Genomic DNA, 27,255 nt, shown 5'->3' with positions numbered 1-27,255 from the left:
TGGCGAAATCATCAGGGAGAAGGGAGGAGTTGGGAGTAGGAGGTGGGGGCTGGAGTAGTGAAGAGAAGGTTTCAAAGAGTTTTTTAGGATTGGAAGCAGAGGTTAGGATTTTAGAGCGGAAGAAAGCAGCTTTAGCAGCAGACAGAGAGGAGGAGAATGTGGAAAGAAGAGATTGGAAATTAAGAAGGTCCTCTGGGAGCTTGCCTTTCCTCCATTTGCGCTCAGCTATTCTCAGGCTCCGTCTATCAGTACGCACTGAGTCCGACAGCCATGGGGCAGGTGGAGTTGGGCGTGCAGGCCTGGAGGTGAGGGGACAGAGATTGTCCAGAGAAGAGGAAAGAGTAGAGAGGAGAAGATCAGTGGCAGTATCAGAGGGTAGGAGAGAGAAGGATTCAGGGGCAGGGAGGGCGGAGGTGACAGTAGAGGAAAGGTCAGTAGGGGAGAGCGAGCGGAGATGGCTACGGGCGGTAACCATGTGGGTAGGAGGAGGAGTTACAGGGGAAGAGGGGATGGAGAGGGAGTAGGACATGAAATAGTGGTCAGAGAGATGGAGGGGCAGGACAGACAGGTTAGAGGTGGAACAGTGTCTAGTGAAGATGAGATCCAGCTGGTTGCCGGCTTTGTGAGTAGGAGGAGAAGAAGAGAGGTGAAGATCGAAGGAGGAGAGGAAGGAGAGGAAAGGTTCCAATTTCTCACTCTGGATGTTGAAGTCCCCGAGAAGGATGAGTGCGGACCCATCATCTGGGAAGTGCGAAACTAGTGTATCGAGCTCCTCTAGGAATTCACCAAGAGGACCTGGTGGGCGATACACAACAGCAATGGTGAGCTTGATTGGATACATGACAGAGACAGCATGGAATTCAAAAGAGGGAGGGGAGAACTGTGGGATGGAGACGAGTGAGTATTTCCATGTTGTGGAAATGAGCAGGCCAGTACCACCACCTCGCCTCGCAGCTCTGGGAGTGTGGGAGAAAGAATACACATCTGACAGGGCTGCGGGTGTGGCAGTGTTCTCTGGTGTGATCCATGTCTCGGTGAGAGCAAGGAAGCTGAGGGAGAGCAAGGATGCATAGCCTGAGATAAACTCAGCTTTGGGCACCGCCGACTGGCAATTCCAAAGTCCCCCTGTCACCACTTGCTCTCTATGAGTTGAGACAGTCGGATAGATGAGGTTAGAGGGGTTACGGAGTCTGGGGGTGACCCAGTGTCTGCGTGACCCCCGGAGAGGGAACACAAGAGGGATAGGATGCAAACACATAATGGTAACAAAACAGGTACAGAGGTAAATGTAGACGTACTACCTTCCAGACAGTCTTACTTGACAAAGTCGCTCTTGAATAAGTCGCCCGGTGCCTTTGGTCGCCCTAGCCTTCGGTCGCGCGCCGGAGGGAGCTGTCACCGTCCCGCTGTCGCCGTCTTAGCCGTCAATGCTTAAGGCCTCTAACTGCTGATTGCTAATCGTCTGCCAGGAGAGTAGGCCACTCCCTTAGCCCACTCAACAGGGCAATTAGTCTAGCTCAGGCCGAAACTAACTCTCACAATAACATTGAATAACAAAGCAGTTTCACAACTACACTGACGACTTAGCACTAGCTATTAGAGAAACAAAAATATACTTATGTTTCTAGTTCAGTCTTGTAGCTCCAAGTTCCTTCCAGAGGCTATTGTCAGACAGTACTTCAGGAACAGTGTAAATCACACAAGTCAACTGCTGGCACGTTGCATGTCTGTGACTGATAAATCGTCAATGACGTGTAAATGGTTGAAATTCATGTTGAAATGAAGCCCCCTCTTTTCCATTGCAACTATAGCAGAGGCCGTTATTCACATAACAGTTGACCGTGTTTGCTTTCTTCACTGACAGAGAGAGAGAGGGGGAAAGAGAGGGAGAAGATGAAAAGATTTCATCAAACAAAGCTCAGCTTTGGAAAGCGAACTGTTGAGGACAAGATCAAAAAGAAAGAGGTGATGATGGTGGTACACTGCCTACTCTTTACTTAACATGATGGAAAAAGCACAAATAGACAGGTATGTAGGTGTGTATAAATATACACAGTATGCATGATTATGTTCGGTTAAAAATATATAATTTGTTGACAGGAAACCAAGAGGTACAAGAGAGTGGAAGAGAGGGGACAGGAGGAGAGGACATAGAGATGAGAGGTGAGATACCTGATGTTAGCCAAAGAGACACTACATTAAGTTAGATCCTGGCAAGATCAAAAAAATAATGTGGATGGATGGATGGATGGATGGATAGATGGATGGATGGATGGATGGATGGATGGATGGATGGATGGATGGATGGATGGATGGATGGATGGATGGGTGGGTGGGTGGGGCGGTGGGTGGGTGGGTGGGTGGGTGGGTGGATGGATGGATGGATGGATGGATGGATGGATGGATGGATGGATGGATGGATGGATGGATGGATGGATGGGTGGATGGGTGGGTGTGTGTGTGTTTATAGCTTATGTTTATGTTTTGTTAATTTGTGGACAGGAGATGAAAATGGACACCACAGTGGAGGCGAGGTGACGGGAGGAGACCAACATGGACAAAAGACAGGAGGAGAGGTGACAGGAGGAGACCAGCATGGACAAAAGACAGGAGGAGAGGTGACAGGAGGAGACCAACATGGACAAAAGACAGGAGGAGAGGTGAAAGAAGGAGACCAGCATGGACATCAGAGTGGAGGAGGCCAGGCTGGGAGAGAGGTGACAGGAGGAGCTAGTCTCATGTTTCTAATAGATGGTGTGTTCTCATCAACATTCACTTAAGTTGTGTCCTCTCTGGATGATCTCCACTGCTATCAGTTAAATATGATATTAATCCAATATGATGTGTGTTGTTCTTTATAGATCTAGCCTCTTAATTCTGCTCTCAAAGTGCACCAGATTGAAGCACCACAACTAAATGACCTCGGTATTACAAAAATCCTGCTTACAGCCCTGGTCCTGAATGTTTCAGAGGGCAGATGATAACCTCCTTCTAATCAAGGAGCAGGTGTTCATAACTCTGTCTGCATCACTACACTGTGGTGACATTTTGGTTGTACCGTCTGATCACAACACTAAGAGTTCTAATCTAATTTTTTAACCTATCTGTCTACATGTCTGTCTGTCCATTTCTATCTTTCATTGTCTGCCCCTGTTTTATTATTGTATCTGAGGCTTCACGTTTGGTGATGGGACCTCAGTGGGTGAGAACAGACATGCTGAATAGACATAAAGATCTAGGCATGGGCAGCATCTTTCCAGCCATTTAAAAATAAATATGTATAATTTTATGCCAACCTACAGTCAGTCTAGCCCTAACCCTAACCTCTTAGAGTGCAGGAAGTGTCGGCCAGCTGTGTCGTGTGTCTCCATTCTCAGCGTCAGTACATCGTTTGATGGTTCACCTGGGCCAGTAGACTAAGCAGAGCCTCGACCCAAACAAGGTGTTCTGAATGGTCTCCCAGGTCCGCCTTGTACAACTGAACTGTCAGCCCAGTGTTTCAGTGTGGTCTACAAGCAATTCAATAAAACCTGGAGAAAATTATCTATCTTGTCTTTACACTTACAGCACACATGCTGCACAAATGATAACCTTAATTGTATGACACTTGTTTTGTCAAATGCACAAGGGTATCTCTGACTTGGCTAGACTGTGGATGTGGTGACTAGTCCAGGCCAGTCAGCATGGTATAAGCTGCATACAGGTGAGCGGAAGCTGAAACGCTTGTTCCTTGGCTAGGACCAAGGCAGCTTGCCAGCAGGGTCAGGCCTGTGCCAGGAGGTCAGTACATTAGAACCCCCTTAGGCGGGATGTATGTATCCTAGGTTCTCAAACTTATATTTGTGGTATAGAAAGGTAGAACTTGCTTGGTTGATTATGTAAGTGTGTGTGTGTGGGATGCTGTTGATTTTCCTCCACACATCTCTCAGCCATATGTTTCCCCTATGTGGATCTGAAAACAGTGATGGGGATTAAATTAGGTTGCTAAGAGAACTGCTAGTCACCAGAAGCATTCAAGAACATAACCCGTGCTGGAATACTAGTGTATGAACAAATCAATACAAGTAGAGCACATCTACTGACAGGCTGGCTGAATGACTAGAAGACTGACTTGGGACCTCCACTGAGGACATCCCAGTCCTGGCTATGGATCAGTAGTGATGCTCCCCTGCCCCTGTAGTCCAGGCATTTTATGACATAACCTTGAACAAATTGCAACAGAAATTATTTCAACTGTTTTAGTGTCATACATATGTTCTTTATAACATATCAGTTAGTCCCCCAAAATCCCAGTGGTGGAAAGTAATGAAAAATGCAGATGGAAGGTATGTGACAAATATACCAATTTCCAATTTTCGCCTATGTAAAAGAAAAAGGTTTATGCATGTTTTCTTGTCTGATGTCCACACAACACTGTCCCCAATCAACCAGAAACTATATAGGATGCATCACAGTGCATATACAGAAATATATTTTTAATTCTATTGGCATTTGGTGAAGAGAAAAGGGGTGAATCTCACATATTGCAACAGAAAATCGGACATGTGTATTAATCAAAAAGCTTAAGAGTCTAGAACCCTGGAGAGGACAGTCTACAACCCTGGAGAACAGTCTACAGCCCTGTAGAGAACAGTAGAACCCTGGAGAACAGTCTACAGCCCTGTAGAGAACAGTAGAATCCTGGAGAACAGTCTACAGCCCTGTAGAGAACAGTAGAACCCTGGAGAGGACAGTCTGAGACATAGAACCGTCCATAGCAGTGGACTACCTACCACTACCTGTGGGAGAAAATCACACGCGCGTGTGCGCGCGCGCGCACACACACACACACACACGATTAGAGGGTCCACTTCAGGAGAGAAGAGAACATGAGCAGGATGATAATAATAATAATAACTTGCATTCATCATCATCTTCATCATCACCTGCCGCCTGATGTGAATTTGCACACCCTGATCCTTTACAGCTGCTACATGCAACAGAACACTCAAGGCCATGTTTCTTGCATGTGCACCTCAGGCTGTCTTGCAGGTGCATCTGATGATCTTAAGAAGTTCTTGTGGAGCTGGTGGTAAGTCCGTCTGGACAGGGAAAATAATTTATGTTGCAGGTTATGTCATAAAATCAATCAATCAATCAATCAAAGCTTTATTTGTATAGCGCATTTCATACCCAGAGGCAACACAATGCGCTTTACAGAGAACAAGGGAGGTGGGTATACGACCCACTCTCTACTTATTCCAGAGGGAAGCAAAAAACAGTAATCACCCGGGGGCCAGATAAGTGAGCTGTAAAAATTCTTCCCTGACCCCTCTCAACAAGGCGATCGAGCAAGCTCCTGGAGTATGTTTGTCTACCGGCTAAGAACATTTATGAAGCAATACATTGCATTAAATTACATTTCAGAGTGAGAGAGGCTAAAAGCATCATAGGAGAGAGAATATTCTACGGACATGCTACATCATCCACAGTAGACACAGGGGTATCTATCGGACTTCGGGAGGTCTGCTGGTGACAGTGGGGCATCCACTGGACCTGGTTAGAAGATAGGAGGGAGAGAGAGAGGCACTAGGGAGAGGGAAGGCAGAGGGAATGCAGAGCAGGGTTAGTAGCACATAGAGCCATACAGACCACACAGATATTGAAGCAGGCAACCTGGGGCAAGCTCCTTGAATATATTTGTCTAATGGCTAAGAACATTTAAAGAACAATAAATAATATTAAATTAAATTTTCGGAGCAAGAAAGGCTAAGAGCATCAGGTCCAGGCCTAAGCCGGATGTGGACTGATGTGTGTCTGTGTGTACGTGTGTGTGTGTGCGTACTAAATACTACGATATCCACAGCTCCGCTGTGCCTGGACTACAGGTGCAGGGGAGCATCACTACTGATCCATAGCCAGGACTGGGATGTCCTCAGTGGAGGTCCCAAGTCAGTCTTCCAGTCATTCAGCCAGCCTGTCAGTAGATGTGCTCTACTTGTATTGATTTGTTCATACACTAGTTTTCCAGCACGGGTTATGTTCTTGAATGCTTCTGGTGACTAGCAGTTCTCTTAGCAACCTAATTTAATCCCTATCACCATTTTCAGATCCACATAGGGGAAACATATGGCTGAAAGATGTGTGGAGGAAAATCAACAGTACCACACACACACACACTTACATTATCAACCAAGCAAGTTCTACCTTTCTATACCACAAATATAAGTTTGAGAACCTTGGATACATACAGCCCGCCTAAGGGGGTTCTAATGTACTGACCTCCCGGCACAGGCCTGACCCTGCTGGCAAGCTGCCTTGGTCCTAGCCAAGGAACAAGCGTTTCAGCTTCCGCTCACCTGTATGCAGCTTATACCATGCTGACTGGCCTGGACTAGTCACCACATCCACAGTCTAGCCAAGTTAGAGATACCCTTGTGCATTTGACAAAACAAGTGTCATACAATTAAGGTTATCATTTGTGCAGCATGTGTGCTGTAAGTGTAAAGACAAGATACAGATCATTTTCTACAGGTTTTATTGAATAGCTTGTAGACCACACTGAAACACTGGGCTGACAGTTCAGTTGTACAAGGCGGACCTGGGAGACCATTCAGGACACCTTGTTTGGGTCGAGGCTCTGCTTAGTCTACTGGCCCAGGTGAACCATCAAACTGGATGTACTGACGCTGAGAATGGAGACACACACACGACACAGCTGGCCGACACTTCCTGCACTCTAAGAGGTTAGGGTTAGGGCTAGACTGAATGTAGGTTGGCATACTGTAAAATACATATTTATTTTTAAATGGATGGAAAGATGCTGCCCATGCCTAGATCTTTATGTCTCTTTTGTAATACCGAGGTCATTTAGTTGTGGTGATTCAATCTGGTGCACTTTGAGAGCAAAATGAAGAGGCTAGATCTATAAAGAACAACACGCATCATATTGGATTAATATCATCTTTAACTGAGAGCAGTGGAGGTCATCCAGAGAGGACACAACTTAAGTGAATGTTGATGAGAACACACCATCTATTAGAAACATGAGACTAGCTCCTCCTGTCACCTCTCTCCCAGACTGGCCTCCTCCACTCTGATGTCCATGCTGGTCTCCTTCTGTCACCTCTGCTCCTGTCTTTTGTCCATGCTGGTCTCCTCCTGTCACTTCTCCCCCACTCTCTTGTCCATGTTGGTCTCCTCCTGTCACCTCTCTTCCACTCTTGTCCATGTTGGTCTCCTCCTGTCACCTCTCTTCCACTGTGGTGTCCATGTTGGTCTCCTCCTGTCACCTCTCCTCCACTGTGGTGTCCATTTTCATCTCCTGTCCACAAATAAACAAAACATAAACATAAGATATAAACACACACACCCCCACCCACCCACCCATCCACATTATTTTTTAAACTTGCCAGGATCTAATTAATGTATTGTCTCTTTGGCTAACATCACGTATCTCACCTCTCATCTCTATGTCCTCTCCTCCTGTCCCCTCTCTTGTACCTCTTGGTTTCCTGTCAACAAATTATATATTTTTAACAGAACATAATCATGCATACTGTGTTTATGTATACACACCTACCTGTCTATTTGTTTATCTATATAAGCGGCACACCTGATTAATAACTTCCATCCAATGGTATAGGACAGGAAATAAGGATGCCTGTAGAATTTCAGGAAGTAGTGGAGCTTGTGCAAAGAGCCTAATTGCTTGGCAACACCAAACGCCCAGTGTTTACATGAGAAAATAAATATGATAGATTTCTTTGTAGAAGCACTGCTCTGTTTGTGCATGTGCGCAGGTACACCGCTTTGCTAATGTTAACTTGGGTCAAGAATAGCCTACACCTAGCTAGCCACGTTGTGACGGCTAGGATCATGGATGTATTCACTAACTAGTTATTTAGCTAACGAGGCATCTCAGCATCTTCGTCTACGTTCTTAAATGTGAGCATTTAGGCGCTGTCAATGTTATAACTAATTGAAAATACGTTAAAATAACTGCTTATTGTTATGTTACTTGTGTCAATCTCCCTTACCTCGAAAGACGTCCAATATGTTCGCTTGATCGTCCGCAGCTGACACTTATTAATGACAAATTAGCTTTGCGTCTCACACCCCTTCTCCTAAGAGAAAGGCGATTCGCCAAATAAAAAGTGATTGACAACCGTTTCAGGCGAAATGAGTTTTTGATTGACAAGACGATTGTCAGCCTCTGATTGGCCAAAGTAGAAATTGATTGACAGTTGACCCGCCCCCTCGAAGTCTCCGGGCCTGCAGGGTCTGAACAGTGAAACGCGTCATTGTTCCCGGCTTTCACCGATTGTTTAAGAGCATTGAAAAGACTAGCAGTCACGACCAAAAGTGTATATAAATTGTGTTCGTAATTTGTGTCTCTCTCTACCTTGGAAACTTTTCACAGTTGAACATTGTTTGTCACGCCTGTAAAGATTCCCCATTGCAAAGACTTTTTTATCCATCTGAAGAAAACAAGAGACAAGCTCTTTGTTCTTTTTGAGTAAACAAACGTTTCCATCACAACCTACTCACTAGCCTTTCACTGTAGGCTACGACAATCCTCAATTCGGTAAGTTGTATGTTATTTTTTATTTTTGAAAGATTAGAGCGCAGCCGTTTGGGGCTTCGGTTTAGGAAGTGAACTTCGAATGAACAAGGGAGGGTTAGACGACTGTTTTTGAATTTGAGTCCAGGAGAGGGTTACTGTTCTTTTGTTTGTTTGTTTTTTAGTCCAGGGGATAATATACATATTTTAATCGAAAACAGAATAGTTTATTCATCTTTTCGGAATTCAGCAAGCTGTTTTGTATGACCATGTTGAGAGGGAAGCGCCTGAAGCGAACATACCGACATGCGGTCTGTTTTCAGTGAATTTCTCTGTTGCTGGTCGTTGCTGCGTGCGTTCACTTCTTTTATTCTCTGGTGATATTAAGTGGAGATCATGGCCGTATATAGACCTGGGCCGCGTTTCCCAGAGGCATCGTTTAGGCATCGTGGCGCTACGTGCTTCTTAAGAACGTCGTTAGGTCCACCTCTAGGTGGTGATTCGTTTCCCAGAGCCTTCTTAGCCAAGGTATACCACAGCCAAGGGATACGTTACGAAGGGCGGTCGGACCCCATCGTAAACTGTCCCTTGGCGATGCGCTCCGTTCATCCCGTTATAGTTTTAGCTCGATTAGAGCAAAATTACACTTTTAAAAAGGAGAGTTGCAATACAGCGCACATCTATCTATCCTACCTGCGCGATTCACATCATTAGTGTACACAAAATACAATTAACTTGAATGATGAAAATAATGTCATGGAGCCTACACAACACATCATGGGAATGTTGTTTTTAAAACTTTTATGGAGCCAAGCAACATATACGGACTATCCATAAGATAATATAATCCACTTTGTGAACAACAACAACATTTTCTTATGTAAAGGGATAATTTGATGACATGACTTTTCTGGCTGTCTTTATATATTGTCAGACAGATATCCTGGCGAATTGATTAATCCAATGAGGCCATCTAGATGAATAGTCAAATATCCTCACACACGCTCCAGAATATTGTAGAAAGCCTTCCCAGAACAGTGGAGGCTGTTATAGCTGCACAGGGGGGACCAACTCCATATGATGCCTATTCATTTAGAATGGGATGTCATGAAGGTTCCTGTAGGTGTAATGTGTAGGTGGCCCAATACTGTTATCCGTATAGTGTACTTTGCTAACAGATTCACAGTATTTAGTGATCTTACAAATGCTGTTTGTTATATTGTGTGCCTTCTTCAAAACCTCTACTGTTGTAATGTGGCAAGAAACAACAAATATACAGGATAAAGGGAACTTGTTTAATATTGGTTGGGAAAAAACATGGGCAGGTTTGTTCTTCAGACTTTTGTCCTGTAACAGGCTGTCTTTTTCTGGGGTGGGGTTGTTAGACCCATGCCCAACCCCCAACCTGGAGGGCCAGTTCGTCTGGCCTCTACCCTGAACCTGCCCGGCATGGTTGAACCTGCTGGGGGGTGACCCCCCACCAATATAGCCTTCATGGTCATGGAGGCTAGGGCTGTCCCTAACGACTATTTTTCTAACGATTAATCTAGCGATTATTTTTTCGATTAGTCGATTAATCTAACGACTAATTTAACGATTATTCTAACGATTATTTTTTTACTGTTCGATTAATATATCACTTAATTTTCCCCAAATAAATGTCAAAAACGTCTCTTATTAACATTTCAGTATTTTATTCAATTATTCCTGTACAAATATATAAATTATGCTTCTGCACTGCAGGGCAATATTCCACAAAAAAAAAAATCCTCTCTGTCTTACAGTCCAACATAAAATATAATATTATAAAATATAAAAGTTAACTTCAAATAAAAGGAAAAGTGCAAGTAATGCAGTAGGCAAGTTCAAGTCATTTTCAGGACGAATACCAAAATAAATACCAACATAAAATCCTCTAATTAGTGCAATTCGAGTGCAATTCTAACCGGAATACCGTAACTATAACTCTCAGTAACAATAACGATCTCAGTAACAATATAACATTCTCCCCCTCTCTCTGCTCTCCCCCTCCTCTCTCTCCCCCTCCCACGCTCCTCTCTCTCCCCCCCTCCTCTTCTCTCTCTCTCCTCCTGCCTCCTCTTCTCTCTCCTGCGCTCCTCTCTCCCCCTCCCCCTCACTCCTCTCCCCCTCTCTCTCCTCCTGCCTCCTCTTCTCTCTCCCCCTCCCCCGCGCACCTCTCTCCCACACGCTCCTCTCTCCCCCTCTCCCTCGTCTCCTCCCCTCTCCCCTTCTCTCTCCTCCTGCGCTCCTCTCTCCCTCGCTCCCTCTCCCCCTTCTCTCCTGCGCTCCTCTCTCCCCCTCCCCCTCTCGTGCGCTCCCCTCTCTCCCCCTGCCCCCTTCTCTCTCTCGCCCTCCCCCCTTCGCTCTCTCCCCCCCTCTCTCCCTTCTCCCCCCTCCACCTTAGGCATTACTGTGGAGGAATGTGAGCATGTCCACATCTCTTTCTTTCTTTCTTCTCCATCAAATTTGTGAAGTGGTGCCTGGAGGGAAGTGTATACCCTGGGTGAAATGTGTTGATCATCTCACGGAAGCCTTGACCCTCCACAATAGCAACAGGTCTCATGTCCTTGACGATCATCTGTAAGATGCAGTTAGAAAGCTGAGCAGCCATCTGGGGTGTGCATGGAGTTGTGTTCTTTTTGGGGAAAAAGTCCTCCACACTGCTTTGCCTCCTGAAAATATTAAGCACATTAGTTAATTAAATAGCTAATGCTAATAGTGGCATATTTAAAAATAAGACTAGTTTTAATGTTTTCTCAGGCGAGAAAGTAACCATGTAGATTACCAATATGTGGTCAGTTTATCCAAATAACCTCTGTTTTCGGAGATTTTAGCACACCGTTCTTCAAAAGCTCCGGTAGCTTCCCTGTTGCCTAGCAACATGTGCTTGTAAACAAAACGCTCTGCGCCCTACCTCGCGCAAAGCACACATTTCTTATCATGTGTAGGCCCCTTAATCTCCACCTCACTGCTATGTTTAGCCAACTTGAATGCCAACATGGCCATTTAGAAGTCTGTCCATCACCACAACACATAGCTAGCTAGTAGCTACATGGCTAGCTAACGTTACTCTCGCTGCTATGTTATGATTAGCTAAATTGATGCTAACGTAGCCATTTAGGTGCGAGCACCACAATGACAATAGGCTACCGTAGCTAACGTTACTAATACCAGAAGACATACAAACTGTGGTGAGCTACATTGCTTGTGTAACATTAGCTAGTAGCTATCCATTTTTCACTCATACACGGCCAGAAAAGTGAACAGAAATACAACGGTGACTTACGGTGCTATCTTGCGGCTGTCTTCACAAAGAGCTCCGCTGGTCGCAGCCATGTTGTTTATTTGCGACGCATCGACGCACATTACGCAAGTTGACGTATTGACGTAGTCGATTACGTCGACTAAGTCGACGCGTCGTCCCAGCCCTAATGGAGGCACACAAGCCTTCCCACCACGACAAGGTAGCAACACGTAGGAAGGATGAGTGGTGTTGTGAGTGTATGTAGTGTGTGCGCGCAGTGTACAGTGGTGTGTGTGCAGTGTGTGGTAAGTGTGTGTGGTGAGTGTGTGGTAAGTGTATGTAGTGTGTGTGGTGAGTGTGTGCAGTGTGTGTTGTGTGCAGTGTGTGGTAAGTGTATGTAGTGTGTGTGGTGAGTGTGTGGTAAGTGTATGTAGTGTGTGTGGTGAGTGTGTGCAGTGTGTCTCTGGCATCTGCATCATCTGCAAGGGAGGAAAATTCAATTAGCGACATTGAATGGAATGCATGCAGTGTGGGAATAGACAGAGTATACAAAATACACACTTAGCCTACCTGGAGTTGGCAGAATGATGGGCACTGATATGGAGGGCCACACAAACTGTGCCTCCGCTAGGGCCTGCTGCCTGTTCTGCAGGTCCAGCCTCTCACGCTGCACAGCCAGCCTCTGCCTCCCCACCTCCAGGAGCTCCTCGCTGCAGTCGCACCTCGCATCCGTGGTGTTCAGCTGTCTCTCGCGGGGGGCGGGGGGGGGGGGGACCTCATGGGGTGTGTGGGGGGTGGGGGGAGCGGTCTGATCGTGCTGGGGTCTCCTCTTCAGAGGACTGGGAGGCTTGGGGTGACTCAGCTGAGGGCTGGGAGGCTTGGGGTGATTCAGCTGAGGACTGGGAGGCTTGGGGTGACTCAGCTGAAGGCTGGGAGGCTTGGGGTGATTCAGCTGAGGGCTGGGAGGCTTGGGGTGATTCAGCTGAGGGCTTGATGTTGGAGGGGCCCTCTCCAGACTCCAAATCAAGGCCACCAGTGATGCCTTGGGAGGCTGTGAGGCCGATGATTGATAGGGCCTTCTCCTCCTCCGGGGTGAGGTAAGGCACGGTGCTCTGCCTCTCGGCGCACCTCAAGGTATACCTTGAGAAGCGTCGTAGCGCGGAGAAGTTCGGCGAATCTGGGAAACGCGGCCTACGGTGGTGGATTGAATCACTGCTGATTGGGTTAAAGTGGGAACCGTAACAAAACGGTGCACACCGGTTTATAGATTGGCCCAGGTGCAGGCTGTGTCTATATGGTAGGCTATACCAGACTGCCCTCTAGTGGTGCCTACTGTACAGAATATAAAATAAGAAAATAACGTTATAACTATTATAATATTTTCTATGTGTAAAATAAGTATGAGTAGCCTACAGGTACATTGGAATTCTTGTAATCGCTTGTCCTTACAGTGTCAGTACAAACCAGTTCCTCAGTTCAGTCCTAGGTACTCCACTAGACGTAAAAGTTCACAAATGGACAATTTACATTACTATCTGCTACTAATCTAGCAGTCTATCAGTATCATCCTCATCTACTTACCCCATCCCTTCCCTACTTATCCCAACCGATGACTGTTTGTGTCCATGATAGTCAGTGCAATTAAATAACATGGGTGTGTTATGTTCATAGCTATAATAAATAATCCTGGGGTTGAACTATGACCAAAAAACTAAACTGCTAAATCAATATTCCTTCCATAGTAGCATAACTGTAGTCATGTTCATTTTGAATAAAAAATGGCATGAGTGCATGGATTTATATAATGAATTTATTGTTTAATAATACTACTACTGCTGGTTGTGGTGGTGTGTGTGTGTGAGAGAGAGAGAGAGAGAGAGAGAGAGAGAGAGTGTGTGTCTGTAGTGGTGAGGGAGGGGTGAGGGGGGATTGGTTTGGTTACACCCTTCCATCCCCCAGTACAGACTGCCCTCTGGGGAGCTGAAGAAAGCAGTCAGCTTGTCACAGAGGTGCCAGATGGTATAGTCTGGTGAGGACTGCATTACATTTACATTACATTACAATCATTTAGCAGACACTTTTATCCAAAGCGACTAACAATAATTGCATTTAACGTAGGAAAAGCCAATGTACTACTACTTGCCAGAACTCACAAGTGCATCTTCTCTCCAAAACAAGTGACTAAGAGCATAATCTAGTGCTGAAGGCAAAGTTCAAGAATAGCAATCTAAAGTACAGTGCAATACAATACAATAAAATACAATAAGTGCTTAGGAGGGAAGATTGTTGTAGTACTTCTTGAAGAGATGAGTTTTGAGCCTGCGACGAAAGATGGGCAGCGACTCTTCTGTCCTGACATCAGTGGGCAGTTCATTCCACCACTGCGGGGCCAGGACAGAGAAGAGCCATGACCGTGTCGATCGACCGCAGGGGCCTCGGAGTGACCGGGCAACCAGTCGCCCCGAGGTAGCAGAGCGTAGCGGTCGGGAGGGGGTGTAGGGTTTGACCATGGCCTGGAGGTAGGAGGGGGCTGTTCCTTTCATTGCCCTGTAGGTTAGCGCCAGAGTTTTAAACTGGATGCGAGCCGCTGCAGGGAGCCAGTGTAGGGAATGGAGGAGGGAAGTTGTGTGGGAGAACTTGGGGTGGTTGAACACCAGGCGAGCAGCAGCTTTCTGGACAAGTTCCAGAGGTTTAATGGCTGACGCCGGGGCCCCAGCGAGGAGGGAGTTGCAGTAGTCCAGGCGGGAGATGACCAGGGCCTGGATGAGTACCTGCACCGTTTCATCAGTGAGGAAAGCGCGAATCCTCCTGATGTTGTAGAGCATGAATCTGCAGGAGCGTGTGACATGTGCGGAAGACGACAGTTGGTTATCTAGGGTCACACCCAGATTCCTCGCAGTCCGAGTCGGGGTCACCACTGTGTCTTCAATGGTGATGGCCAGGTCCCGGTGCGGGCAGCCCTTCCCCGGGAGGAACAGCAGCTCAGTCTTGTCCAGGTTGAGCTTGAGGTGATGTGTCGTCATCCACTCAGAGATGTCAGCCAAACACCCAGCTATGCGTGTCTCCACTGCCTGGTGGTATAGGCTGGTGAGGAGGACTGCCAGGTGGTATAGGCTGGTGAGGAGGACTGCCAGGTGGTATAGGCTGGTGAGGAGGACTGCCAGGTGGTATAGGCTGGTGAGGAGGACTGCCTGATGGTATAGGCTGGTGAGGAGAGCCAGATAGTATTAATGGGTTTCAAATGTAGTCCTAGACCTGCCATGTTGGGGACCCAACACAGGTGTTTCAAATGAATTAATTAGTTCTACTGCATAATAGAACTCTACTATATGCAGTAGAGCCAATCAGATATATTGAAACACCTGTGTTGGTCCCCAATATGGCAGGTCTAGGACTACATTTGAAACCCATGAATAGGCTGGCGAGGGGGACTGCCAGGTGGTATAGGCTTGTGAGGAGAGCCAGGTGGTATAGGCTGAAGGAGGAATGCCAGGTGGTATAGGCTGGTGAGGAGGCCTGCCAGGTGGTATAGGCTGGTGAGGGAGCTGCCAGGTGGTATAGACTGGTGAGGAGGACTGCCAGGTGGTATAGGCTGGTGAGAGGGACTGCCAGGTGGTATAGACTGGTGAGGAGGACTGCCAGGTGGTATAGACTGGTGAGGAGGACTGCCAGGTGGTATAGGCTGGTGAGAGGGACTGCCAGGTGGTGTAGGCTGGAGAGGAGGGCTTGGTTTGCCTACACCCATCCTGCCAAGCCAAACTGCCCTATGGGGAGCTGAGGTATGCAGCCAGCTTGTCACGGAGAGGCATCCCTGGGTCCTCTGTTACACAAGTATCTGTTTTGCTCAAGGAAAAGGGACAAAACAATATTAATAGTAAATATTTAGCTTGTGTGGGAGAAAGGTTGTATGTGTCTTAATAAAATCAAGAATAATATTACCTGCATATAGGCTACACTGCTAAAATGTTGTAGGTATATTTGTGGCATGTTCATTATACTTGGATATCTTATACATAGCCTAATTTGCCTACTAACATTTGTTAACTATGTTCTTACTGTTGCCAACTTGAAAACAAACATCAACTGCGGTTGGTGCATATTACTAATGTCTACACCAGATGTTCTTGTTAGCTACAATGTTTTTCTTACTTGAAAACAGACACTCAAACACTGCGGTTGATGCATAGCCAAACGTTAGGCTACATATTAGCCTACTAACGTCTGTTAACTATGTAGCACTAGCTACGTTATGAGTGCCAGATACAATGTTTTGCCATAAAATGTTGCCTGCTTGAAAACACACTCAAACACTGCGGTTGGTGCATAACACAACAAACCTGTACTAACGTCTGTTAACTACGTTATGTTACATAACATACATACATAAGGTCCGTTAACTATGTTATCTAGGCTAACGTTAGCACAATATTGCGAGTGCCAGATAGGCTAGCTACAATGTTTTGCCACAATGTTGCCTACTGAAACAGACACAAAAACGGTTATGTGACTGATACAGCATCAAAGTAATTGTTTCTAAAAGATACAAAATCACTTAGTGATTTTACAATCACAATAGCTTAGCTACTATCACCATTATTTTATTGAAGAAATTATAAGATTAACTTACCCATTGCGAGGTTGTTGGACATTTGTCATTGTCTGATCAACTGGGATTTTTTAAAATGTTTTTAAGTGCACTAGAATGCGTCGAATGTTGCAGCCTGTGTGCGGGGCTAGCTGGACACAGCGCCGTGCGCCGTCGTACGACATCGTGGTGGATGCGGTCTGCGGGGGGCTTTAGACGACTGTTTTTGAATTTGAGTCCAGGAGAGTGTGATTTACTTGTGATTTACCAAGATTCGTTCAAAAGGTTAAGTCTGGTTTATTGTGAAAAGCATACGAGTGCAAGGACTTCCTGAAAACGCAACAAGGGTGGTTTAGTCAGCGAAGTGCCCGTTTGGTCTTCTGCGATGCCTTATATGCAGTCAAACCACAGGTAAGGTCCTTCCAGGATGTGATTGGCTACTGCATTGTACATCATATGAAATGGCAGGCGTGGCCAAGAGTACAGACATGTGACATGAGAAAAAGGGTGGCAATTGGGGACAAAGGATGGTTATTCTATTGTAGACAGATGACCTTCTGGAAGCCATTTTGTATGTTAGCACAGCTATGTGAATATTTGGGGGAGGTGATGAATTACAAGAGAAGTGAGAGGACAAAGGTTTAAGGTGTTTGGATGTAAATTCCTCAACAAGAGGGTTACTGTTCTTTTGAATTTGAGTCCAGGAGAGGGTTACTGTTTTTAATTTGAGTCCAGGGGAGGGTCATATAGCTACACATTTGAATCGAAAACAGAATAGTTTATTCATCTCTTCGGAATTCAGCAAGCTGTTTTGTATGACCATGTTGAGAGGGAAGCGCGTGAAGCGAACATACCGACATGCGGTCTGTTTTCAGTGAATTTCACTGTTGCTGGTCGTTGCTGCGTGCGTTCACTTCTTTTATTCGCTGGTGACATTAAGTGGAGAGCATGGCCGTATAACGTAATTCATAAGCATATCTAGAGGCCACCACCTGTGCTGACTCCAAAAAAATTGCTGATGTGACCGGTTTGGTGTTGTACGCATGTGTTTCTGCATTGTGTATTAAATAGCTGGACCACTTCTTGCTGCTGAAGGCTGATTTATTCTGGATAGAATAAACATACACATAGTTATACATTTGCACTGTGCTGGTCAGGCATCAGATGGACCGCCAGCAACTGAGGTTTACATGTTGCTATACAATTACTGTAATAAAGTCAAGGATGATACACTCAAAGTTATTTACTCTTTATTGCATTCTGCACTTCAGACCCCATTACTACGCATTCTGGTGGTTATCTCCTTGCTGAACGTTACTTCCGGTCCCCCTCTACATTAAGCCCCTCTCCTTATATCACCTGACTGAATATAACATACAACATGAATCAGAACATTACAACATTCCTCCCCCCATTGTCTACAAAAATCCTTCTTTTATGTGCTGAACAAATTCACTTAAAGGAAAATGCTCGTTTTTGACAACCTGGACCTTATTTACGACATATTATAAGAAGTTTGACTCACCCAGATCACTTTTGTGTTGTTCGGAGGCCTGTAGAAGAAATTTAAAATCCAGCGCGAGCCAGTATATCCATGTAATGGCGGCGCACGGGGCATAGGGAATGCAGTTTCTCAAAATCCATTTTCGGCCGCTAAACGGTTGTTTTCATCAATCACATTGCATGAATCGACAGTTGATATTCCTCTACGCGAGCCATTCTGTCGGTTTTCAAATACGTGGTCTGTAGCCTCTGTAATATGATCTTTACAAGCCTCTCCCCCACTTGCTCCAGCACGCATGCGCACAGGCCAGCGCGCAGCCTGCTATTCTCCGGCTCACATTCTCTGCGCTACGATCGTAGTTGGTGCCGAGAATATTGTCGTCGTCATTCGTCAGCAACAATCCGATCGTAGCGCAGAGAATGTGAGCCGGAGAATAGCAGGCTGCGCGCTGGCCTGTGCGCATGCGTGCTGGAGCAAGTGGGGGAGAGGCTTGTAAAGATCATATTACAGAGGCTACAGACCACGTATTTGAAAACCGAAAGAATGGCTCGCGTAGAGGAATATCAACTGTCGATTCATGCAATGTGATTGATGAAAACAACCGTTTAGCGGCCGAAAATGGATTTTGAGAAACTGCATTCCCTTTGCCCCGTGCGCCGCCATTACATGGATATACTGGCTCGCGCTGGATTTTAAATTTCTTCTACAGGCCTCCGAACAACACAAAAGTGATCTGGGTGAGTCAAACTTCTTATAATATGTCGTAAATAAGGTCCAGGTTGTCAAAAACGAGCATTTTCCTTTAAACCTAGTCTGATTCTACGAGGGGATTATTCTGCCCCTGCTACCACTTAGTCCTTGAGATACGTGGGTGCCTGTCTAACTCTCACTGGGTAACAATTTCCCAAAACCCAAATGTCTGGAGGCCCCGGTGCCACTGCATCTGTTGCTGGATTCTCTAGTTCTGCTGGCGGCACCAGTATGCCTGGATCCTCTGCTTCTTGTGGCGGTGCCCATACTACCTTGTGTGCCTGATTTTCTAGTTCTTGCTCTGCTGTGTCCACAGGAACACTCTCCTCTTAGAGACAGGGGTCAGCCAGGTTGTGATCATAACATGGCCGTATCTGATCCTGATGTCGTCTCACCAGTTTCCCATCCAGTGTTTTCACTCTCCAAGAGACTGGACCGGTCCTCTCTATAAGTTGCTGGAAACCACTTCTGGCCTGAGTATCCCCTCACATAGACTGAATCAGACACTTGTAAATAGCGAGGGACGCACCTGATCTAGCCGAGTCCTGATCCTGCGGTTCATGAGCAGCTCAGCTGGCGTGGCTCCCGTGGTGGTCTGGGGGGTTGATCTGTACTTGAACAGGAACCTGGATAGCTTTGTCTCCAGACTACCTTCCCCCATCTTCTTGAGTCCCTCCTTGACCACTGTCCAGGAATTTACATCCAAACACCTTAAGCCTTTGTCTTTGTAATTTATCACCTCCCCCCAAGTCCCCTGCAAAACCCAGTTTCAGTCATGTAAAACACCTCAACTCTCCCTCTTTTGTAATTGTAAACACACTCTGCATAGCTCTTCCTCATCTCTTTGTTTAAGTCAGAAGGGCCCCACCTTAGTCTTCCTCGTCCTGATTCAGACTTTTGTTTTCTTTGTTGTCACATGTCTATACTCTTGGCCACGCCTGCCATTTCACATGACGTGCAATGAGTTAGCCAATCACATCCTCAAAGCACCGTACCTGTGTTTCGCTTGAATATAAGACTGGGCATGACTTCTTTGACTTCACTTCTCTGACTGAACCACCTTTGCTGCGTTTGTCAGGAAGTCCTTGCGCTCGTAATGTTTTCCACAATAAACCAGACTCAACCTTTTGAACGTATCTTGGTAAATCTTTTGACTAGACAAGTCTAAAATACTATCACAGTTTGGCGACGGGGATGGGATCACTGCCTGCGTTTGCTTCGGGATTCCAGTGGATAGGACTGATCGGCAGACGTGTCGGGTCCATAGTGGGCGTTGGAAAATCAATTTTCTCTCTTGTGCTAGAGCGCGCGGAGAGATTATTTCCTCAGTTCTTCCACTGGATTCTTGAAGCTCACAGGTACGTTTAAACGAACCCTCTTATGGGTTGAGTTGTATTTGCCTTGATTTGGTTCAGCTTGTTGGTCTGGATTGTTTGAAAACGGAAAACCCCAGCGTGGGTATTTAGTAAGTAACTATCTAAGGAGATGTGAACAGCAATAGATTTTATATCGTATTGTCTTTTGACTTCGTCCTTGTTTCGTTACGAGGGTATCAGCTGTTCAAGTGAGAGTTTGGCACAGAACAGGTTTCTTTTTGGCCGGTCGCGGGAGAGTTTTAACAGCTGTTCAAGTGAGAGTTTGGCACAGAACAGGTTTCCTTTTGGCCGGTCGCGGGAGAGTTTTAACCGAGAGCACGTTGAGAGAGTTTTTGCTCAATGGAGATGTAGCTACAGGGCGGAATTGAGAGTTTTGCAATCTGCGTTTCTGGTAGAGATTTTGACCAGAGGGGCTGTACAATTTGGTAGGATCTAGACGGAAGGTTTAGCCTGGACCAAATTGCTAGTGCAGCCGAGAATGTTTTGTTGTAAACGTGGGCCTTTGTTTCATGTTTGTGTGTTAAGTCGTATATTAGTCGTTTTTGGTCGTCGTTTGGTCGCTCTTTGTTTGCGTTCCCGTGTGTCTGCTACGTTCTCTCTTGCATGTGCACGGGGGGTTGTTCGTCTTATGTGTTCACTGTTTTGAGCCTCGGCTCTTGATTATTGTTTGTTATGCGCGCCATGGATCCAGGTAAAGTATTTTTTGTACACTTTTTAGACTGTTAAAATTCTGCTAGATTCCCAGTAGGCTAGCTAGCTGGTTGCCTAGGAGATAAGGAAAACTCCGCTATCGCGGTGTTCCGCCATTGAGCCAGAAGAGAACAAAGCACTTCGCTGACTGGGTGAGTATTAAGCGAATTTAATGTGTCTTAATGTGTGCTTTACCGCCGTGAGTTAACTCTAAGGTTTCCTTTCATTGCTGTTTTGGGTTTTTAAGCTGCGTCGTGATTATTAGGGATTTGTTTCTTTAAATTTCCCCGCGCTGCCAAAGACAACTTCCGGGTCATACATGCAACATTTTGGGAGCACCACTAGGTGTCAATGTAACCCCGGCTAATACCATATGGCTAGAGGATGTAACAGAATTCTACTGCAAACGTCTAGCCTGATGTGATTGTTGCACTGAAGCATATTTCTGCGAGCGTTTGTGGCAGATTTCGTTATGTGCTAAAGTATTTTCGATTTCTTACATCCACATCTGACATTTTAGTGTTAAATTCTAAGATTCGGGCTCAGCTAGAGGGTTAAGGGAAAAGCCTGTTAATTCTCTAGACTGGTCTGTTTTTAAGATTTGGGAGAGTAGAACGAGAGTTTTTTTTAGGTCAGGAAGGAAAGATAAGGAGATTCAGCAAACAGTCTCTCCGCCATTTCCCCAGCAGAATAACTCTGATTTAAAATTAGATTCCCCCCTCGACTTGTTGCGCCATTAGCCACGCCCCTTCTCTCTACGAGTTAAGCCACCCCTTTCTACGAGGTATTTGTCCGAACAGGGCCGGAAGGAAGAGCCTCCGATTTTGGGGTCGAGCGCCACCTGCTGGAGTTCCCTTGAACAACCCATAAGGGAGATTTTAAACTAGCCAAGATAGAGAGTTTTAATTTTTAAGGTAAATAAACAGGATAAAATAGATGTAGAGCGAACTCAAAAGTCTGACAGGGTTGAATAGGTGTTTGATTCAGGAGTTGTTTCAATAGTCAATGAATGGCCATAAGCTGTTCGTGTTATGCATTCTACTGTATGAATTTTCATTCATATAATGATAATGTGTTTTGAGGAGTTGGCTCTAGGCCTTCTCCTCTGCTATTGAACCCAGTCTGTGTTTTGAGTCTTAATTTTCAGGTGCTATGGACCCTGGGCGGCAGGTCTTTGAGGAGCCTGGATCATGCCTTCCTGGGGACATTGGAACCTGCTGTTGATGGGCGATCTGGGGTTCGTGAGATACAAGACCAACGCCATGTCACCAACTCACTGTGAGCGACAGATAAGTATGAAACAGGAGCAGTGCCCAAATACTCTGTCCTCAAATGCAGAAGAGGGAGGTTTTAGATATACAAATTTTAGCTATACAAATGAAGCTTTGATGGAGTTCTTTGATTAGTTAATTGTAAATGAAGCCAGTTCATTTTAGTGTCATTTTCTTTGCCCCATCTCTATTTTTATCCTGACTTCAGGAATTTTTTGCTTTCACCCTTAGGGGGTGTTGTTTTGTTGAGACGAGAATATAGCGTATTTTATTTTCATAAAATCGCAAGAGAAATGCTAGAGCCAAATCCAATTGCCTTGATCATGACTGGGGACTGGGCGTGTTAAAGTCATTCTAACGCTGCCCCTGATGTCACTGTAGGCTACTGCAGACTGGCTCTAAAATGACACTTGAACAGACACCCTGTTTAAGTTTCCTGACTGAATAACAACATTTTTCCCCAAAGCAGGAGCTTGCGCTTAACCATATTTCTGAGAATCTCCAACAGATTTTGAATAACCGTTCCTGACCAAAGAGGGGAACAGGGAGACCAGACCAGAGGACTCTCTTTTTGCTCTTCTGTTTTGTCTCTGTTTGTCTCTCTCATCTGTGGATCCACAGACGGAGCCCTTCATCAGCCTGTGCTGGGGGAGCGGGAGCGCCGAGGTGAGCCCTCCAGCAGCACGACCCGGGCCGACCCTACGTGGAGCAGTACAGGGATGGACCGGGTTCAGTTCAAGAGCCTGTACGTGCTGCTGGCGCCCTGGCTGTGTGGTGTCCCACCGCACCTTCACCCTGCTGAACCAGGACAGGGACTCCCTCCTCACCCTCCGAGAGCTCGCTGCAAAAGCTGCGGCTGTCTCTGCTTCCTCCCCTGTGCTTTCTATACTCTCTACCATCCACAGACCCTGACAAGATTCCTCCACTGTCCCCGGCAGACATTTCTGACCTACAAGCATCTGCTCCACCTGCGGAGAAAAAAGAAATGAAGGACTAAGTGCACATTTCCACCACCAAACTAACCTGTATCTAGGGCCTAATGACAAACCTGTACTACCTCGTTCATGTTTTCATTATGCTTTCAAACTAGCCCACGGGCCAGATCATGTTTCAAAAACAGGGGTGGCGGAGGATGTTAACAGATGTCTCCAACAGAGTGAGGACCGCCATTTCCTGAGGCTAAGGAGGGGTTCCTGCATCACATCTCTCCTGGGGATTGGGTCCTGGTCCACGACCACAGACGAAGGAGCTGGAACTCGCCGAGGTGGCTCGGGCCGTACCAGTTTCTACTCACCACGCAGACAGCGATCTGAAGAGGACTTCGTGGATCCATGCAAGCATTGCCGACGGGTCCAAGCAGCAGAGGACGGTCCACCAGGGGATCGCAAACACCAGGAGAACAGAATGCAGCTGAACCAGAGGGCTCAGAGGCCATAACCATGGGCCATCACACTGTCCTCTCCTCTGACGAGGAATCGGAGGAAAAATGACCTTGCTGGTCACCTCCTCACAAGATGCACACACGCACACACACCTGCACACACTAACATTGAACATAACTGATTCAATCAACGCGACATTGAAGTTGCGATCTAGAAGAGAAGACGCCTTGCATTCCCCAAATGACATTCTATTGCCCAAAAGAGAAGTGTCACCTAAATGACTGTTGGGATACACTGTGAACAAGAGTGACCTTGACAGACAGTCACCGCCACACTCTCCTCTCCTCTGATGAGCAATCGGACTGCACCTCTGATCGCACACACTGGAACCTACATTAAACATTCAGAGACGCACACATGGAATCTATGTTCCATAGGACATCACATGCGATTATTCACAAGAGTGAATGAACTTTGAAATAATCTGGAAAATATCATATTTGTTTACAAGAGTTGCAATTGTTGAAACATGAGTTGATAAATAAGTTTGGGTTTTTCCTCTAAATTGACCAAGAGGTTTTTTGCCCCTCTTACACTGGTAACCATTTTATCTTTTTTTTTTTTGCCTTGTTAAATCAAGTTTGTTTTTTGGTGAATGGTTGTCCACTCTTAGACTATAAATAGTATATAATCATGTCAATTTTTTATCTTGTTTCCTGTCAAATTTCTGAAGCAAGGGGTTTTGGTGTGTGATTTTGCACGTTGAGAGAAAATAATTAAAGTTTCCACATAGTGGAGAGATTATTTCCTTTCCACATGTATAGCATAGCTGACTGTTTACACTGTGTTTGTATTTTATATTTTATTTTTGTGTGCCTGTTCAGGCACAAATGAGGGATTGTCCAGGAATTTACATCCAAACACCTTAAGCCTTTGTCTTTGTAATTTATCACCTCCCCCCAAGTCCCCTGCAAAACCCAGTTTCAGTCATGTAAAACACCTCAACTCTCCCTCTTTTGTAATTGTAAACACACTCTGCATAGCTCTTCCTCATCTCTTTGTTTAAGTCAGAAGGGCCCCACCTTAGTCTTCCTCGTCCTGATTCAGACTTTTGTTTTCTTTGTTGTCACATGTCTATACTCTTGGCCACGCCTGCCATTTCACATGACGTGCAATGAGTTAGCCAATCACATCCTCAAAGCACCGTACCTGTGTTTCGCTTGAATATAAGACTGGGCATGACTTCTTTGACTTCACTTCTCTGACTGAACCACCTTTGCTGCGTTTGTCAGGAAGTCCTTGCGCTCGTAATGTTTTCCACAATAAACCAGACTCAACCTTTTGAACGTATCTTGGTAAATCTTTTGACTAGACAAGTCTAAAATACTATCACACCACCCGCACCGCCCGCTCTTCACAGCCATTTGAGGACGGGTGGTATGGTGCTGTTGTGACATGCTGTATGCCATTCTTTTGTAGGAAGTTCTTGAACTCTGCACTGACCAGACTAGGCCCATTATCACTGACAATCACTGCAGGGGTGGCAAAAATGCTTCTCAGTCTCTCGATAGTCATGGATGAAGTAATAAGCGACATTGGGTGAGCCTCGATCCATTTTGAATAGGCATCTACGACGATGAGAAGCATCTTCCCCAATACAGGCCCACAGAAGTCCAGAGGCAGCCTCATCCATGGTTGGTCTGGCCACTCCCACGGGTGTAGCGGTGCTGTTGCAGGGGTGGCTTGGTAGGACTGACATGCATGACATTCCCGCACAGCGGACTCTAAATCCGCGTCCATGTTTGTCCACCATACGTAGCTGCGGGCCAAAGACTTCATTGGTGAGACCCCCGGACCCCCGGACGAGCTTCATGAAGCTCCTCAATCATGATTCGTCTTCCTTGAGGTGGGATTATCACTCTACTTCCCCACAGTATGCACCCCTCCTCCACGCTCACTTCCTTTTTTCTTGTGTATGGCTGCATTTCTCGGTTGTTGCAGTACTCTGAGGGCCAGGAGTCCTGCAGCAGCGCCTGATGTACTCTGGACAGAATGGGATCTCGCCGGGTCCCCTCCCATATCTGCGTTACCTGTAGTGGTGTGCCATTCATGTGCTCCATGAGCATTACCACCTCTTCTTCCCATGGTGTGGCAGCGGACGTGATCGGCAGGGGGAGCCTGCTCAGTGCATCCGCGTTCCCGTGTTTTGAGCCCTCCTTATACTCCAAGGTGTACTCATGAGCTGCCAAAATCAGTGCCCATCTTTGCCTTCTGGCTGCGGCGAGGTGTGGGATGCCTTTACTCTCTCCCAGGAGGTCCAGCAGCGGTTTGTGGTCTGTCACAATGGTGCAGTGTTTCCCAAACAGACACTGGTGGAATTTCTTAAAGGAGTAGTAAAGGGAAAAATCATGTTTAGCCCTGTTTTAGGTTACTTATGATCATATACAATGGTTCAGATCAAAAAGTTGACAAAACTAGCACTTTTGAGAAAGTGTGATAATTGGTCTACCACCATTTTGGTCATACAATGGATGTGGGTGAGCACTGTGGAAAATCATTCAAAAAATATGTTAAACTCTTGTATATGATCATAAGTAACCTTAAAACAGGGCTAAACATGATTTTTCCCTTTACTACTCCTTTAAAGTTACTCAATGTAGTTTTTGACCATTAGTATGCGCTCTAGAGCAAATTTGAGGTGGTCCCCGAAAATCGCGTACTACGTCATTGCGTCAATACGTTGAGCACATAATAGTGACGTTTCACACATCTTTGTTGTTTTCAAAACATAAGCTAAATATCATTTTCCGAAGAAATTACAAGGTAGGAAAGACATTCAAGTAGGCATGTAACGTTAACCGCGTATTACGGTAACCGCAGTATTTTTTGGTCACGCGGTAACCTTGGGACTGGCTCGGTAAAACCGTAGGCTAAACTCACTGTTCTGGACTGGTCAGATGCCTTAGTTATATCAAGCTAACTATTGGCTTCGGTGTGCTTATCGGTGTCATATTTATTCCGTTTGTAATTTACAATCGAGCTAGCTAATCACCTTTAGCTCAATCGGCTCAGTTGCTGGTTAGCGATGAGAGGCGGAGTCCCAGCCCAGCTGATAACCCTCCGCTGCAGGTTGGGGGATGCAACGGTCAGCTAGGATCATGCCTCTCATAGCTAACCAGCAACTGGTCACGTAGTGCGCATGTTCAATCCACACTAGTCACGTAGCTTTCCGTTGCCCTGGAGGTCCACCCGTCTGTGAGCGCAACAGAGGATGCCTGGGATAATTCAGCCAACTTTTGCCTTTTCATGCTCATAAAGATTTAGCACGATCTTCTCAGCAAAGTGGGTGCGCGACGGGATCTCGTAGCGTGGCTCAAGCACATCCAGCATATGTTTAAACCCCTCGTTTTGCACAACGGAATATGGCCTCATGTCTGCAGCTATAAACACCCCAATAATACCTTTTGTAATAGCTTTAGCCCGGTCGGATTCTTTAGCTAAGTGCTGCTTAAATGCCGTGGTGATGAGCGGTTGTTGAGCTCCTCTGCTAGCCATGTCTTCCGCTGGCAGCGCCTGACTAGTGTGAATTGAACATGCGCCCTACGTGACCACGTCGCCTACATCCTTTTTTTTTTTCTTTTTTTTTTATAAACCTATCCGCGGACCACGTGCGAACCGTAGAGGGATTTTCTGTAACTAGATGTCAGAACCATCTAGCCTAGATCTGCACCCCCCCCATCTCTTCTTTCTCTTCCTCTTCTGTCGTTTTTTTTTCATTTATTATTATTATTATTATTTTTTTAGACCTATAACTTCTTTCATCCAGTCTCCTGCCATAGAAGCGCAGCATCAGAGATCAGACCTGGGCTCTCTGCTCAGCCTCTTTCCCT

The 27,255-nt window shown here is 45.9% G+C and overlaps 1 protein-coding gene across 1 annotated transcript in view; it reads left to right on the top strand.

Moving 5' to 3' along the window:
- Positions 1 to 2,005: 2,005 nt before the first annotated feature.
- The window catches only part of LOC311316218 (histone-lysine N-methyltransferase PRDM9-like), a gene marked incomplete at its 5' end in the record, with an annotated part of 40,833 nt that continues 15,583 nt past the window's right edge, over positions 2,006 to 27,255 (top strand). The window contains one exon of the mRNA XM_084447032.1: positions 2,006 to 2,028. Coding sequence (XP_084303158.1) covers positions 2,006 to 2,028 — 23 coding nt within the window. The remainder of the gene's footprint in view (positions 2,029 to 27,255) is intronic.

Source organism: Borostomias antarcticus (assembly GCF_949987555.1).
Source record: "Borostomias antarcticus genome assembly, chromosome: 1".
In the NCBI taxonomy this organism is placed as follows: Eukaryota; Metazoa; Chordata; class Actinopteri; order Stomiiformes; family Stomiidae; genus Borostomias; species Borostomias antarcticus.
Note: the sequence above shows the minus strand (reverse complement) of the source record. Positions and strands in the feature narration are given on the sequence as shown.